The following is an 18,089-nucleotide window of genomic DNA, read 5'->3' as shown; positions in this document are numbered from 1 at the left end:
TAAAACAAGTCATTGGGATTAGAAAGTTTGTCATTGTAGTGATCTAAAAAGAGGGGCCAGAGTAAGAGTGAAATGGGTGAATCACAAGAGAATAGGAAACGCTACAAATCACTCAAACAACTAACTAGACCACTAGTTCCTAATCTTTCAGGCAACTGTACCTGTTTATCAGGCCACGATGTCTGCTGTACCAGCCAGCAGCCTCAGCCACCTTCTTCCTTTGGGCCAGCAACTTCCTTATCCCACCACGTCAATAATGAGCACTAAGTCCAGCCTTGGGGCTAGGCCCTGCAGTCCTGCTTGCCTTCCATTCAACTGTGCACTGTCAAATCTGGAATGCAGCCTGGGGTGCTCCAGATCCTGCAGCAAGTCAGACTAAGTGACTGTGGCTGGTTTGAGCACATTGAATGGCCCACAGGTAACAAGGGAGCACCAGAATCCACCACAGCCTGGGTCCCAAATTCATCCTTAGCATGAGGGCTGTGCTTGGGACATCAAAGGAATGGAGAGTAGCTAGCCAGAGCGGTGGCAAAAGCTCGACGCACAGGAACAAAGAGGTTGATAACCATGGAACTAGACTAACTCAAAGAAAATTTACCAAGGGTCGTGATGGATTCTCCATCACTGGCAATTTTTAAATCACGGTTGGATGTTTTTCTAAATGATCTGCTCTAGGGATTTTTTTTGGGGGGGGGGAGGGGGAGTCCTGTGTTATATAGGGGGTCAGACTAGATGATCATAATGATCCCTTCTGGCCTTGCAATCTATGAATCTACGACATGCCTAGTAGCAGCATGACTGTACTGCCAGGGGCATGCTGTTTACAGCGAGTAAACTCAGACATTTTCTTGCCATCAACTGATGTATAAGAAATGGCTGATCCAGGCTTTAACACGCTTACTGCAACAAACGAAGGGAAAAGGCTGGCCAGAGGACACTGAATAGGGTAAGGTAAACAAATCTCCTGTACATTATTAGCACACAAAGCATGGTTTCCAGTTTGCTAGTGATTAAACAACAAGGGAGCTGGCAGCAGAGACTCCTTAAGAGCAGCACGGCCAGCCATGTTCAAAGACATTTCTAACACTGTCATATTTAGGAGCGTGAGGTCATACAGCTACAAATAACACAGAGTAAAAACTACATATACACAAATGCAAATGAGTTTTCCTTTTCAAAGTCAAGGTGATTTTATATGGTGGTTAGCCCCGGCACTGGAATGACTTTTCTTTGTTCAGTTTAGAGAGAGGGGATTTTAACAAGCTTATGGCTCTGGAGTTAATACAGGTTATGGAACATCCTTTTCGTGGAGCACTTGTTCTCTGGGCAGGTCCACTCACAGTCTACTTTAAAAAAGATCTGGGAGCTGGGAAGACAGATTACTTTTACAGTGCCTCATTCTGGACTTGATCCAACTCCCATCAATTTCAATGAGAGTTAGATTAGGTCAGGGATTCTCAAACTTTCTTGCACCACGACCCCCCTTCTCACAACAAAAATTACTACATGACTCCAGCAGGGGGAACTGAAGCCTGAGCCCACCCAAACCCTGTCGCCCCGGGTGGAGGGGCCAAAGCCTTAGCGCCCCTGCCCCAGGTGGGGTGGGGGTGGGGGGTGGGGAAGAGGTCAAAGCCGAAGGCCAAGGGCTTCAGCCCCAGGCAAGGGCCTGTAACATGAGCCCTGCCACCCGGAGCTGAAGCCCTCAGGCTTTGGTTTCAGCCCCGGGCCCTGGCAAGTCTAATGCCAGCCCTGGTGACCCCATTAAAATGGGATCATGACCCACTTTGGGGTCCCGATCCATAGTTTGAGAACCACTAGAAAGAGGGTCCTTTTTTAGGAGCATGGCCCATGACTGTCACCTCAGGGAGGTCCACAGTACTTTGTCACCAAGACTATTTATGTCACCTGAGCAGGACCTACGAGGATCTCCCCATCTTGCAAGCAGGGTTCCCCACCAAATGGCTATCCCAAGGGTTCCTTTGGCTTCCGACAGTGACTGGATGCTTAGCATGATTCCCCCCCGCCCCTTGTGGAATGAAGATGAAGCAAAAGCTGAAGAGAAGGGGATTTGGTGCAAAAAGTGGACAGTCCTAGTAAAGGAGACAGATGCAGGCAGAAGAGGGATGGTTCCTTATTCCTTCTTGAAAGAAGTGAAGTTCTGGGGAGAATGAGGTCATGAAGATCTCTCGCTGGAAAGGGAGATGTGGAGGAAGAGTGGAGCTTCCCTCTAGTGACTGGAGGTGAAGGCTCTGATGGATGTAAGGTGCAGTGGGGGGGGAGAAAGGCTCTGGAGCAAGGGCTCAGCCAATGGCTGCAGGGGACACCCCATCTCCATGCAAGAAGACTCAGCAGAGAGTGGAGGGAAGGTAGGAGAAGGGCCATAGGTCTCATAAGAAGCCCCTGCCACTGAAGCCCTTTGAAGCATACCACATCCCCCATATCTCCTACCTGGACTGGGCTGGGCCTTCTGGAGTGGACATGAGGCACCTGATACTTGGTGCGACTGGACTAAATAACACTGACTGAATCCACTGTGCTGCTGCCAGGCACCAGGAGCCTGCAGGCCAGAGAGGCAGAAAATGGCCGAGTACGTGGAGATTAGTGGTGGAGTAAAAGCACAGACAATGATATCAATCAAATTGCTGCTGCTGGGGAGATCAAATCCTGAGGCTGATGGTGCTACAAAGGCCTTAAGAGTCTCAGAAATGGTGCAAAGGAAGAAGTCTGCCAGACGCGCAACAGCAGCCCAGTAGTTAGGCTGGAACGGCAGACGGACATTTGCCTGAGCAAATCATGGGTTGGATTTTCAGAGGTGCTTAGTAGCCACAACTCTTACTGAAGTCCATCCATGCCATAGGCACTCAGCACCTCTGGAAATCAGGCCTCCTGTTCTCCCTCTGCTGGGCCTGTAGCACCAGTTCATTCACAAACAGAGCCCCATTGACTTCAGCAAGAGCAAGACTAGACCAACTGTTCCTAGAGAGGCGATGTTAATCAGTGACAGTGGACGAGGAAGGAGACAGAGACCAGGTCAACAATGATCATTTCTGCTCCATTTTAAAAATGATCTGCAAGGGGTGCGGGGCAGGGGCGGGGAGATTGAATAACTTTTTGCTAAAATGCAGAGGTTAAAAAGTAGTTTGGGGGAGAGATGGAGACAGTTGTTTTTCAAGCTTGTGAGAGAGCTATTTTTTAAACCACCAGTGAATCAGGTTTGAAAAGAAATCTGATTTACAAAAAAGGAAGTGGAGTACCCTTCGAATTCTCTGTTATCACATAATGCTAGCAAAAAAGTGTGTGCGCTGTCCATTTTTCTGTTCAATTACTTCCAACCTGGACTGGCAGTCAGCTCCTGCTGTAAATCGTAAGGGATTGATTAGCCGTATGGATTTAACATCAAACCTCTGCTGACACAATTTTTTTGACCGATAGATAGATGGTCTCCAAGTAACTGTCACTGTATAGCCTTCAACAGCATTTCTATGAAATGTACAAACTTCTCCCTCACTGGATGTAATATATTTCCAAAAACATCTGGTACCTTTGTTCTGTTGGCTGGGGCTGATCTCTGCCTGCTCTTTGATCGATCTTGAATGGTGTCATTGCAACTCTGACTCCTTTCCAGTTTGGAGGTTAGGTTCCTAAAAATCAGGAATGTGTAAAACATTAGACTGTGTATTAATTTAAAAACAGCACATTTCATGGCACCATCAAGATGGGCACATAGCTCGTTCAGCTTATGTGCACCAGGTACCTGTGTCATGCAGGAGGCAGGGGTAGCCACCAAGACAGAATCTAGCTTGCACAGGATACCTCCCAACTACCAGAGCAGGGGGAACTTGGAGGGAGATTATGACTGATCTGTTTCCTGGGCCACTGCAATAACATATTGCTCTACACCCAGGGCTTATGGCAAAGCCACAATTTAGCCCTGAATAAATGCATGACATTACAGAAACCCTTGTCCTGTACTACCCAATCGCCCCCACTTGTTACACTTGATGCAACCAATGAGAGTAAAGTTATAGAAGCAGCTCCTTGGAGTTGGGGCCAGCTCTTGGCATTTGTGCCCTGTCCCTTTTGAGAACCGTATAAACAAACATTTCTATATATGAACCTACCATGTAGATCTTTATAAACTACAGAGACTGTAAATGTAATGAATTTTACAATACATCCTTCAAAGGACACATACCCTATGCATTATTCCTCAATTCTATGGCAACCGTGGGACAAATAGGTCCTATTCTCGATCAAAGGTTTAGAAAAACTAGCCTATGAGAAAAGGTTAAAAAAAACCGGTCACGTTTCATCTTGAGAAAAACAGGCTGAGGGGTGACCCAATATGTCTACAAATACATTAAGGGCCATTATAAAGAGGATGGTGATTGTTCTCACGTTCACTGAAGATAGAACAAGAAGCAATGGGCTTAATCTGCTGCATGGCGGCTTTAGATATCAACTAGAGTTAATAGTTAAGCACTGGAATAGGCTTCCAAGAGAGGTTTGGAATCCCCGTCAGAGGTTTTTAGAACAGGTTGGACAAACTCCTGTCAGGGATGGTCTAGGTTTACTTGGTCCTGCCTCAGCACAGGGGACTGGACTTGATGACCTCTTGAGGTCCCTTCCAGCCCTACATTTCTATGGATTCTATGATTGTATTTGATCATTATTCAATACTACATTTTCTAAAACTGTAATAACTTATTTTGGGCTGTGGTGACTGTTTGAATTAGATTTAAGTACTTCAGGGATGTTTAGAACAAAAATATGAAAGGAGTAATATTTATGTTCGTAACAGACAGCCAGTGTGAACTAAAGTCTGTTTCTTACCCTGTCAGGAAGGCAAAAGAATAGGTGCTGCCTTTGGAGACAAAAGCCGACCGATGTGTGTGCTTGCTCTGGAATGGTTCTTCGTTCTCTGAATCCGAGAGGCGTTCAGGAAACTGAAGTTAATAAAGGAAGAATCAGCCGGCATACACAAAAAAGTCACTCAGGAAATAGATATTCCTCGGGAAAATGCTTCGAGTCTCCAAAAGTGGCGACATTTGAAGTATGTAAAGAACAGAATGCGAGTGCCAGCTGGTGAATGGTGTCATAGATCTATTAACTTGCCTTAAGCTAGAGCAATTTATGTCAGCCGAAGATCTGGCCCAACGTTTTTGCCACTTGGAAAAAAAATGAACTTATATGTGCAACTGTGGTTCAGTGATGAGCATTTCATTATCAAATGCTACAGGATTCAGAGCCCAAAGTAAGGCACTCAGCAAACAATACTAAGAGAGCAACAGTTTGATATCAGCGTAACCTTTATCAACTATAAACTATTCTATGGTACTTTCCACACAGTCTATGACTGATATGGGCAAGAGCCAAAGCTAAACAAGAAGTTACTCTTTTACCATGCTGCCATATATTCCCCTGATGACTCGTATTATACACATTTGTAGATGTGTATTTCTACAAGTCTGAACATGTGTGAGAAAGAGGATACATGCAATGGTATGGTTTGCTATACAGGTTTTATCACCACAGAGTTTGAAACGGCCACATTACTCATAAGTGGGGAAGCCAGAAGCGAGTTAAACAGATCACTCCAAATGGGAGCCAATAAAACCTTCTTGTGGCACCTTAGAGACTAACCAATTTATTTGAGCATAAGCTTTCGTGAGCTACAGTTCACTTCATCGGATGCATAAAAGTGGAAAATGCAGTGAGGATATTTTTATACACACAGACCATGAAAAAATGGGTGTTTAATCACTTCAAAAGGTTTTCTCTCCCCCCACCCCACTCTCCTGCTGGTAATAGCTTATGCATCTGATGAAGTGAGCTGTAGCTCACGAAAGCTTTTGCTCAAATAAATTGGTTTGTCTCTAAGGTGCCACAAGTACTCCCTTTCTTTTTGCGAATACAGACTAACACGGCTGCTACTCTGAAATAAAACCTTCATTCCACATCATCCTGTATTCCGAAAATGTCACATGTCTGACAGATAAATGATTTTAGGAATGTTTTTAAAATGTTACTGGGACTATCTCTTGTATTCCTTCCCCCTAGAGCCAGGTACCTTAGTCACTATAAAAAGAAAAGGAGTACTTGTGGCACCTTAGAGACTAACCAATTTATTTGAGCATGAGCTCAATGATGCATCTGATGAAGTGAGCTGTAGCTCACGAAAGCTCATGCTCAAATGAATTGGTTAGTCTAAGGTGCCACAAGTACTCCTTTTCTTTTTGCAAAGACAGACACACGGCTGTTACTCTGAAACTTAGTCACTATGGAATCCAAACGTACAATGCATAGAAGAGTATTCAAACCTCAAAAAGATGACCTAAGGTAGGTTTCCTATAGCTAAAAATACCAAAACTGTACAGTCTGGTATCTCAGGTCCTTCTAGAGCTAGAAAGAAATCAAACAAGTTCTATTGGGAAATTACAGCTTCATAAGAACGGCTATACTGGGTCAGACCAAAGGTCCATCTAGCCCAGTATCCTGTTTTCCGACAGTGGCCAATGCCAGGTGCTTCAGAGGGAATGAACAGAACAGATAATCACCAACTGATCCACCCCCTATCACCCATTCCCAGCTTCAGGCGAACAGGCTAGGGACTGGCTCTATCCCTTCCAATGACATACATCCCCTAGTTTCAGTTGTGCAGGAGTCAGAGACATCAGATCATTTTTTACGTCTAGAAAAGTGATTACTGATCCAGGACTGAATGCTGTTAGTCTTGGGTAGGTTTAATGCTATATCTGGGGTGGGAACAGTGTCGTATTTACTTACACATTCTTGATTCGTTTTAAGCATTAGTGGTTCATCTTTTTTTTGCTGTTCTTCCATTTTTCTTTTTCCCACTTCCATGTCTTCTAGAATTAGCTTGTGGATCAGATCCTCAGATGTTTTTTCCTCTTGTAATTTTTCTCCCCTCAACTAGCAATAAAATAACAAAGGAGATAACATAACATACTTGAAATTGCCTGTATTAACAGCCTATGCATTTATTGAATTAAACATGGAACTGGGAGCCACAAAATCCTGTATTCTAATCCTGGTTTCTTACAATGGTTCACCGTAGGAAAGTTCCTTATTCCGCCACATGCCTCAGTTTCCCCATCCATAAATGGGGGGAGAAGGGGAGCGGGAGGAGAGAAAGTGAAGAAAGGAGGGCAGAAACAGGAGCAAAAATTGTATGACCAAATGCTGAAGTTGGGGTTGAGGGTACATTCTTTTGATGCATGGTTTATTAATACTTCTCAGGAGAAGACTAAAGTGATTGGTCTGAGTAATACAGAACCTCGCTACAGGATTCATATTAAGTCTTTACTCAGTAATGGGAAGTGTGAATTAAAGAGAGTCTGCTCTATTTCTTTTACTATGGGACACACAATCTCAGAGGTTAAGGAGTCCTGTATACAGGATTTAAATAGAGGTAAATAAACCAGGATTTTAAAAAGTTATTTCTGGCAATCTGTCTGAAATCCTCCCCACATCTTCCCTCCTTTCCCTTGTCCCCCAGAATTTGTAGAAATCCACATGGAATTATCTATTTGTCTTCTAATCTATATGGTTCTATTTGGATTTTATTTTAACGTCCAGGTACAGTGAGACATACAAGAATGTTTAAAAATTTATCAGACAGTAATGAGGATCTTAGGGATAATGGTAGCATGACAAATGGGAATGAGGCTATGGAGGTAGATATTACCATAATTGAGGTAGAAGCGAAACTCGAACAGCTTAATGGGACTAAATCGGGGGGCCCAGATAATCTTCATCCAAGAATATTAAAGGAATTGGCACATGAAATTGCAAGCCCATTAGCAAGAATTTTTAATGAATCTGTGAACTCAGGGGTTGTACCGTATGACTGGAGAATTGCTAACATAGTTCCTATTTTTAAGAAAGGAAAAAAATGTGATCTGGGTAACTACAGGCCTGTTAGTTTGACATCTGTAGTATGCAAGGTCTTGGAAAAATTTTTGAAGAAGAAAGTAGTTAAGGACATTGAGGTCAATGGTAAATGGGACAAAATACAACATGGTTTTACAAAAGGTAGATCATGTCAAACCAACCTGATCTCCTTCTTTGAGAAAGGAGAAAGAAATAGATTTTTTAGACACAGGAAACGCAGTGGATCTAATTTACCGAGATTTCAGTAAGGGGTTTGATACGGTCCCACATGGGGAATTATTAGTTAAATTGGAAAAGATGGGGATCAATATGAAAACTGAAAGGTGGATAAGGAATTGGTTAAAGGGGAGACTACAGCAGGTCATACTGAAAGGTGAACTGTCAGGCTGGAGGGAGGTTACCAGTGGAGTTCCTCAGGGTTCGGTTTTGGAATCAATCTTATTTAATCTTTTTATTACAGACCTTGGCACAAAAAGTGGGAGTGTGCTAATAAAGTCTGAGGATGATACAAAGCTGGGAGGTATTGTAGAGAAGGACCGGGATATCCTACAGGAGGATCTGGATGACCTTGTAAACTGGAGTAATAGTAATAGGATGAAATTTAATAGTGAGAAGTGTAAGGTCATGCATTTAGGGATCAAGAACAAGAATTTTAGTTATAAACTGGGGATGCATCAATTAGAAGTAACGGAGGAGGAGAAAGACCTTGGAGTATTGGTTGACCACAGGATGACTATGAGCCACCAATGTGATATGGCCGTGAAAAAAAGCTAATGCGGTCTTGGGATGCATCAGGAGAGGTATTTCCAGTAGAGATAAGGAGGTGTTAGTACCATTATACAAGGCACTGGTGAGACCTCATCTGGAATACTGTGTGCAGTTCTGGTCTCCCATGTTTAAGAAGGATGAATTCAAACTGGAACAGGTACAAAGAAGGGCTACTAGGATGATCCAAGGAATGGAAAACCTGTCTTATGAAAGGAGACTCAAGGAGCTTGGCTTGTTTAGCCTAACCAAAAGAAGGCTGAGGGGAGATATGATTGCTCTCTATAAATATATCAGAGGGATAAATACTAGAGAGGGAGAGGAATTATTTAAGCTCAGTACCCATGTGGACACAAGAACATATGGATACTAACTGGCCATCAGGAAGTTTAGACTTGAAATTAGATGAAGGTTTCTAACCATCAGAGGAGTGAAGTTCTGGAACAGCCTTCCAAGGGAAGCAGTGGGGGCAAAAGACCTATCTGGCTTCAAGATTAAACTCAATAAGTTTATGGAGGAGAAGGTATGATGGGATAACATGATTTTGGCAATTAATTGACATTTAACTATTCATGGTAAATAGGCCCAATGGCCTGTGATGGAATGTTAGATGGGGTGGGATCCGAGTTACCACAGAGAATTCTTTCCTAGGTATCTGGCTGGTGAATCTTGCCCACATGCTCAGGGGTCAGCTGATCGCCATATTTGGGGTCGGGAAGGAATTTTCCTCCAGGGCAGATTGGAAGAGGCCCTGGGGGTTTTTCGCCTTCCTCTGCAGCATGGGGCATGGGTCACTTGCTGGAGGATTCTCTGCACCTTGAAGTCTTTAAACCATGATTTGAGCACTTCAGTAATTCAGACATAGGTGAGAGGTTTATTGCAGGAGTGGGTGGGTGAGATTCTGTGGCCTGCATTGTGCAGGAGGTCAGACCAGATGATCATAATGGTCCCTTCTGACCTTAATATCTATGAATCTATGAAGGTGCAAACATAACCTCCGTCAACAGAAAACACTCAGGGCTATCTTCCTTGGATATTAAGAACAGCAGAATTCTACAAAAACCTTACAAAAAGAAAAAAGCATCTCTTGTGGACAAAGAATTTTTGTGCTCTATTTTGGAGACCATATAGATCTTTCTCAAGCCAAAGGGTTAATGTTGGCATCCAATAACATGTTTGTACAAAGGCAACTGAGAGCTTTGTTTCCATTTGACTTAGAAGTATGCAAAGTTTGCCCTACAGTATAAAGTTTGGAAGCCAACAGCTCCAAATCTGGCTTGGAAGTTACTCTCCATGTACCCTTCCCCAGATATACCCATTTGGATGCAGTAGCTTCTGCAACAAGTAGGTTTCTTTAACCTGGAGGGGGAAAAACAGTGGAAAACAAAAACAAAAAACCCACCACCAGAGCAGAAACAACCTGTGTTCTAATCAATGGGAGACTGCCTAGGAATTTAGGCCCAAAATTTTTGTTTGAATGCAAACAGTTCAGGGAAGAATTTGCAACATGAACACTGCATTACTGTGCTAAGGCATGAGGAAAAGCAAAAGCAAAACAGACTCTCTTACTTGTAACACCCAACTTGTGAGAAGTAAAAAGAGTAGATTCCTAGAAGTTTCAGTTTTGACAATCTCAGATGTTATTAGTAATTATAAGTAACAGCTCTTATTTTAACCTGGCTACGTCCTTTTAATACCCCAGAGGCCCTGATCGCTATTCTCAGAGCTTCAGAGAATAATCCCTTGCAAGTAATCTAAAGGAAAAGGATTTGTTTGGTTTTTAAAGTGATCAGTTTTCTCATTTCCTGAGATCAGAAATTCTGTTCCTATATGCTCAACATATATTTCCAGAATCTGTGAAATTCACATTTGATATCTTCTCTTCCTTGAACTAGTCCAGGTTTATGTAATCTTTAAAGGTGTCCCCCGTCTTAGGTGAAACTTCTCTGTTGCTGAAAAGTGACATGTCAGCACATGCCACAGGTAGGAGTTTCCCTACTGATTACAGAGTTTCCAAGGAAAAAACTGTGTGAAGAGAACTGGATGCAACTATGGATTTACTCAGTATTACAAGGCCTTCTCACCTCAGCAAAATACAAGTACCCAAAGCAAGTTGCTCAAAACAAGAAAACCATCTTTTTTTTTTGCTTAGTAAGATGGAAAAACAAATATCCAACTCTACAGTGTGCTAGTTTATTCTGAAACAAAGTCATCCATACTGACAAGAAGAGTATTTTAGAGTATTTTACTGGAGTATCTAAATCTAATCAACACTCTTCAGTAAAATAAATGGAAGGAAGGAGGGAGGGAACAAAGACAGGCAGACAGAAAGACTGCATTGTATTCGACTGCAAAGGGTTAAACTAGAGTCAATGTTTAGAATTTCTAAGGTGCCTTACATCTTAAAGAAAAATGTAAACACTTTAATCATTACTCACACTTATAAGGTAAGCAAGTATCACCCCCATTTTACAGGTGGGGAAACTGAGACAAAGGTTAAGTGACTTGCTTTAGATCACAGAGGAAATCTAAGGGTATGTCTACACTGGCAGAGTTACACCACTGGCAGTTCTATCGCCGCTCAGAGCGCTGACTGAAAACCACTGTTGTGTGTTCACACTGTGAGCTGCCTGCGCAATAGCGCGTTCACACTTGCAGCGGTATTTGGAGAGGTGCACACTGGGCCGCTATCCCACAGAGCTTCTCTTCCTCTTCTGCCACTAAGAATTGTGGGAAGGTGGAGGAGGTGGCGGGGCATCCTGGGTCCTGTCCCAATGTCCCGTGATGCATTGCTTCATATCCCAGCAATCCCTGTGCTTCCGTCTGCATTTGGCACCATCTTTCAACGGCCTGTGTACTGTGTGCTCTGCCTCTTCGGCCTGCAGGGATGCATCCCATGCTGTTGACCAATATGCTGCTCGCTCTCACTAACACGTCACGAGTGGCAGTGGAGTTACTCCTTAAACTACAAAGGCAAGAGGAGTTCGACACTGATCTCACCACTCAAGGTAGCTACAACATGAGATTGCTTGTGGCGTTCACGGAGGTGATGACCACAGTGGAATGCCGCTTTTGTGCTCGGGAAACAAGCACTGAGTGGTGGGATCACAATGTCATGCATGTTTGGGGACTGTGTGCTCTCGTCCCAGCCCTGCAGCATAAGGACACGAGAATGAGAGCTGCCTTGTCACTGGAGAAGCGCGTGGCGATTGCACTGTGGAAGCTGACTACTCCAAACTGCTACTGATCGGTTGCTAACCACTTCGGAGTGGGAAAGTAGACCGTTGGAATCGTGTTGATGGAAGTGTGCAAGGGCCATTAATCGCATCTTGCTCTGAAAGACCATGACTCTGGGCAACATGCACGACATTGTGGATGGCTTTGCACAAATGGGCTTCCCTAGCTGTGGAGGAGTGACAGATGGCACACATATTCCAATTCTGGCACCAGACCACCTAGTCACTGAGTACATTAACCGGAAGGGGTACTTCTCAATGGCTCTCCAGACACTTGTGGATCACCGTGGGCATTTCCCAGACATTAACGCAGGCTGGTCCGGAAAGGTGCATGACGCACACATCTTTCGGAACACTGGCCTGTTGAGGAAGCTGCAAGCAGGGACTTTCTTCTTGGTCCCGAAGATCACCATGGGGAAGCCGAAATGCCTACTGTGATCCTAGGAGACCCTGCCTACCCCTTAATACTGTGGCTTACAAAGCCATGCACGGAGCACCTTAACAGCAGAAAGGAGAGGTTCAACAACAGGCTGAGCAAATGCAGAATGACTGTTGAGTGTCATTTTGGCCATTTAAAAACCTGCTGGTGCTGCCTTTATGGGGGCTGGACCTGGCCGATGACAATATTCCGATGCTTATAGCCATGTGCTGAACGCTCCATAATATTTGTGAAGGGAAGGGTGAAAGCTTCACTCAGGGCTGGACCGCAGAGGCTCAGCACCTGGAGGCTGAATTTGAAGAGCCGGAGACCAGGGCTATTAGAGGGGCGCAGTGCGGAGCCGTAAGGATCAGGGATGCTTTGAGGCAGCAATTTGAAGCGGAAAGCCACTAATATTTGTTGCTATGCTCAGGAGTGCAATGCTTGTAATGCTAGGAGGTGAAGATGACATAATGGCATATCATAGAATACCACGGTTGGAAGGGACCTCAGGAGGTCATTTAGTCCAACCCGCTGCTCAAAGCAGGACGAATCCCCAATTTTTGCCCCGGATCCCAAATGGCCCCCTCAAGGATTGAACTCACAATCCTGGGTTTAGCAGGCCAACGCTCAAACCACTGAGCTATCCCATCCCCTTAAGCCTACAGCACCCAGTATTCTCAGGAGGTCTCCCATCCAACTAACCAGGCCCAACCCTGCTTAGCTTCTGAGATCACACGAGATTGGGCGTGTTCAGGGTGGTATGGCCATAGACAAAGCCCAGAGAGAGTATCAGGGTTGGAAGGGACCTCAGGAGGTCATCTAGTCCAACCCCCTGCTCAAAGTACGACCAATCCCCAATTTTTTTTTGCCCCGATCCCTAAATGGCCTCTTTAAGAATTGAGCTCATCGTCTGCACCAATCACAATGAAGGTATAAGAAACTGCCTGTTGCTTTGCAGGACTCTGTTTGATTTCAAGGAATGGAATAAAGATGGCTTTCAAACCAACATTTTGGAGGACAGACACAAAGGAAAAAAAACAAAACAAAAAAACTCCACATCAGCACTATGGGGGATGGGGGAAAGGGAGGGTCCCAGAAGGAGGCGGGGTCCCGGGACAGTTAAAGATTTGTGTATGTCCAGGTATCATATCCAACCTTGTCCTTTGGAGTACAGTGCAGTGGGCACTGTACTTCAGCAGGGCTAAACTGCAGAGGGATGGGTGTTGAGTGGAGTGGGTACTGGGAGACCGCAGGGCTGGACTGTGACGGGGCAGGAGTGGAATGCCGCAGGTACAGACGGGAGCCAGGAGATTGAGAAGAGTGTGTTGGTGGTGTCTGGGAGGCACCTGGGAAAGAGTTTTGAGATAGCGGCTGCAGGGGAGGGCAGGCATGGAGCTGCTCGGTTTGCAGCGTTAGTAGTGCCCGGACCACGTCCGCTTGGTGCTTCATAACGTTTAAGAGCTGCTCCGTGGCATCATCCTGGTGCACCACGTTCTCCTTTCGGTTCCTCTTCTCACTGGCCTGCCACTCCTTCAATTCTTGTTTTTCGGCCGCAGAGCGCATCATGACATCACGCAGAAAGTCCTCTTTAGTTCTTCGTGGCTGCTTTCTAATTCTGCGCAGCCGTTCAGCTGGCAACAACAAAGAGGGAGGCTGGGCTCCCAAGGTCATATATGAGAAGCCAAAATGGAACATTTTACAGAAGCAGCATTGTTTGCAATACACAGACCACTGATTCAGTGATTAAAAACACAGCCACTATTCACATATCTGTCACTAACTGGCTCATCCTAGGCAAGCGCACATGAGCCACAAGCCCCCCAAAATGGTGAGTAACCTCAGGGGAAGGGGAAATCAATGTTTCAGAACCGTACTGTACACGTGGTTCTTGGGGAGAGCCAGTGCTGTAGAGAGGGCCTCATAATCATTCCTGTCCCCACATTTTCCACAGGCTGTGTTCATTAGGGAAGATATCTTGCTGCTGAGGGTGAGCAGGGAATCAAGGGAGGGTCTTCTCTAAGACTTCTGCTCTGGCCCTTATGCAGCTTGCCTGTGTGCGGCAATAGTCCCCCCAGTGATGGCAGAGTGGCATGGGAAAGTTACCCTTAATGGGGCAAGAAACAAAGCAGGTCTGCCAAAGAACCTGCGGCAGCGGATTGCCCAGTATCTCCATGAGAGTTTCCGGGAGATCTCTGAGGCAGACTCCCGTGAAATGAGGGAGTCAATCAACACCCTCTTCCACCGCTCAGACTAGGCATGTGGTGTATGCACATCATACAGATACAAGCCTGCTTTCTGCAACCCTCCTGTCCCCAACAACTCGCTTCAGCGATTCCCAAAATCAAAGCCACTTACCAGGGGCCTCCTCTCCTGTTTGTGCTTTGCCAAGATCCGACAGCTGTGACTGACTAGTCTCCTCTGGGGTAGAGGAGAGCTCCTGACATCTCTGACCTCCGAGTCATCCTCTGCCTCTGGGTCTCCCTCCGCATCCTTGTCCAAGTTTTCCTCCTCCTGGCTCGGTCCACTGTCGACTGGCACGCGTACCACAGAAGAACCCACAGTGGTCTTCTCAGCGGAGGTGGGATTGCCATCGAGCATCGCGTCCAGCTCTTTGTAGAACTGGCAGCTTGTAGGCGCAGCACTGGAGCAGTGGTTTCCCTCCTGCCCCTTGTGGTAGGCATTCTACAGCTCCTTCCCTTTGACCCTGCAGTGCACTGTGTCCCAGTCATGGCCCCTTTCAGTCATGCATCGTTAAATCTGTCCGTAGGTATAATTCCTATGGCTGGAGCGCAGCTGGGACTGGACAGTCTCATCTCCCCAAATGCTGATAAGGTCCAGCAGCTCGGCATTGCTCCAAGCGGGGGATCGCCTGGTGCATAGAGCAGGCGCGGCCACTTGGAAAGATGCCCTGAGACCACTGCACTCGTCACTGAGCAAACAGGAAGGGGACTTTCAAAACTCAAGGAATTTAAGGGGTGGGGCTCACGGTTGGTCACCTGAGGGCAGGGCAGTAGAGTTCAAACTGATGTCCAGAGAGGGCAGAACAGGCATTGTGGGACACCTCCTGGAGGCCAACTGCAGCGCTGTAATCGACCAGGGTGTTTACAGTAGAACCACGGTGCCGTAGGCCCAGCGCAGAAAGCTCTCCACCTCTCGTCGGGCTGGGTTTTTTACAATGCTGCAACTGTGCAGTTTCTGCGCACTAGGTGGCTTGGCCATGTGTGCACCACAGGAGTTACAGCGCAGAAAGCTGCTTTACTACGCAGAAGCTTGCCAGTGTAGACAAGGCCAATGTTAGATATGGGATCTGAACTCAAGAGTCCGGGCTCCCACTTATATTTTTAAATAATTTTGGCCATCGAAAAAGGAACTAGGGACCACGAATAAGGAGCTGTACTACAAATAAGGAACTGAAAATAAGGAACCACCCTCAGTTTCATGCTATGTTCCCCTAGTGTTTAGGACTCTATCCAAATAATGATACAAAGCGATATTATGAAACTCTCATTACAAGAGTTAAGTGGGACAGTATTTAGCCCTCAAAATTTTACTTAGCGTAAAAATTTTGGGTTTTTTTTTAAGTTGTGTATTAGATACATAAGGTTTGGTGATAAGTGATAGAGAATTTTCTCAACTGACAACATGTCAGAAGGATTAAGTTGTTCTTTGCTCACAGGATGAGATTTGGGGAATATCCCCAATCCCCTCCTTTTTCAGATGAGGTTCAGAAAGGGTATGTACACATTGTGAAGGGAAGGAAACAGGGTTCCAGTCTGGCAATGGGGAACAAAGATTGAAAAGAGGAAGATAGACAAAAAATTCCATCCTCAAAATACACAAGTGGAATAGTCAAAATGCCAGAAGCACATTAAAATACTTTTCCTTTTTGCTGGAATGGAAATGAGAAGGATTGCTATCAATTTTTTTCAGGTCAAGAAATAGTTACAAAAAGATCTCAGAATGATCTATAGCTGCTACAACATTACTGTGATTAAAAGTGGGCTTATTACACTGAACTTCAAATTATATATATATATATAAATCAAAACTCCCACACCCAAACAGACTCAGCAGCACTTAGATTAGGACTGCTGTATACTCAATACTTGTTGACTGACCAGAGCTATGCAAAGGACTACAAATCAACTACAAGTTCACTAACCAGAAGATGTATCCTGCACAGTGCTCATATAAAAGGTTTGTGGAACATTGGGAGGAGGATGGGTGAGTCCCCCCTGAAGTTCCAGGCATCTAGTGGTTTGGAGGAGCAAAATCAGATGTCAGAATTAACACCCCATTGAAATGCACTAAGGCACTTCAAACCCCTGTAGTTACCAGAGGCCACTGTAGCTGAGGGTGGAATAGCAGCCATCACACAAAGTTGCCAGCAGCTGATAGAAGAAAGATATTCCCTCAAGCCCAGCAGAAATCCCAGGTACACATCCTAATTGGTTGGGCTGTGTGCTGAGACCAGGACTTGAGCTATTTGCAGTTCACACAATTCAGAAAGAAAAACTGCAACTAGTCACATCTCCTTGGAGACAGACAGACAGACATACAAAAATTAAATTCTGCAGAAATGATGAATAAGCCCTGTATCTCACCAGGGAAGGTCTCCTCCTCACCATTAGGAAGTAAATTTATAAAATCCTGGCATGGCTGATACATTTGGTAGAGGTCTAAAGTTACACTCATTTTTTTTAAGCCAAGAGGCTCAGTTATAAAAATATTCCTCTTTAAATTAATTTTTTTTAAAGTTGTAATTTCCTAACTATAGTGGTGTCCATTTAAGTTAACTGATAAATTAGATATTTACATGAATAAAATCTCTATGCACCTAATCTTTTACCACATTCCCGACAGTGGTAAAAAATGTCCGAAGCCATTGTGCTTGGTTTACACTAGAGGTTTGTCTAAGATAGAGAAATCAATTAATTGTAGCATCCCTCAGTTGACTGATTCACACCTTCCATCCACTTGCAAATGTGTTTTAAATCAATTGAAAAGACCACAATCAATAACTCCTAGGGACAAAGCCTCCATCAACTGAAGCTCTATTGACTGTATGTCAGTGCTGCAACTCACTGCTAAAATCAGTGCAATCAACTCTTCCAGATGTCACTCTTAACCTTAAATCTGCCCCTTTGTTATATGCATTATGCTGGTCTTCAGAGGCTGCTGAATTCTTCAAATGAAGACTGCAAAGATTATTTCATTAGAAAAAATTATTTCCTTCCCTATGCAGATATGCATATATACTATCCTTATCAAAAAGAGCTCAACCACTTTTGGTCAAGCTTCACAAAAAACAAAAACAAAAAAATACAAAACACCCCAAAATCCCACCTTCGCACAGCCCCAATCCAGCAAATGGATCTGCTGTCAGAGGCCCTTGCTCTTGTGTGGAGCCCTGTTGAAATAAACAGGGTTCTGCATGCGTCCACACAAGCAGATCTGATTACATGATCAGCGCTTATGCCTGGAAAAAAATGAACCTTTCAGAAAGTTATGAATAACTCAGAACTGGGGGGCGGGGTGTTAGAATGGAAACTATTATCGTAGCTTAACTACAGCAGTCACTGCCCCATTATGACATTTCTAGAATGATGACTAGCCACACGAGATAGTTAAGGGTTAGAGTTCAATCATTTCAGTGGTGTGTGTGTAAAAAATGCTTCTTTTTTAAAAAAGGGGAAAACACCCAAACAGTTTAAGTCCAAAAGGGCTGAATGGATTCTCCTCAAATATTTCCG

General features: G+C 44.6%; 1 protein-coding gene and 1 pseudogene across 2 annotated transcripts in view; both read right to left on the bottom strand.

The window, feature by feature from the left end:
- Positions 1 to 18,089, bottom strand: part of RNF169 (ring finger protein 169) — a 49,425-nt gene that overhangs the window by 6,842 nt on the left and 24,494 nt on the right. Inside the window, exons 1-4 of one of the 2 annotated variants that reach the window (XM_073334214.2) lie at positions 14,692 to 15,290; positions 6,787 to 6,933; positions 4,834 to 4,946; positions 3,542 to 3,641 (exon numbers count right to left, since the gene is read on the bottom strand). In XM_073334214.2, the coding sequence (XP_073190315.1) occupies positions 3,542 to 3,641; positions 4,834 to 4,946; positions 6,787 to 6,933; positions 14,692 to 14,934 (603 nt within the window). In that variant the 5' untranslated portion in view covers positions 14,935 to 15,290. Of the gene's footprint in view, positions 1 to 3,541; positions 3,642 to 4,833; positions 4,947 to 6,786; positions 6,934 to 14,691; positions 15,291 to 18,089 lie in introns of those variants that run through there. The other variant, XM_073334195.2, reaches the window with a different exon arrangement.
- LOC140905637 (5S ribosomal RNA) lies at positions 12,993 to 13,108 on the bottom strand (annotated as a pseudogene).

Source organism: Lepidochelys kempii, chromosome 1 (genome assembly GCF_965140285.1).
Source record: "Lepidochelys kempii isolate rLepKem1 chromosome 1, rLepKem1.hap1, whole genome shotgun sequence".
Classification (NCBI taxonomy): domain Eukaryota; kingdom Metazoa; phylum Chordata; order Testudines; family Cheloniidae; genus Lepidochelys; species Lepidochelys kempii.
The sequence above is the reverse complement of the archived record's forward strand: the minus strand, read 5'-3'. Positions and strand labels throughout refer to the sequence as shown.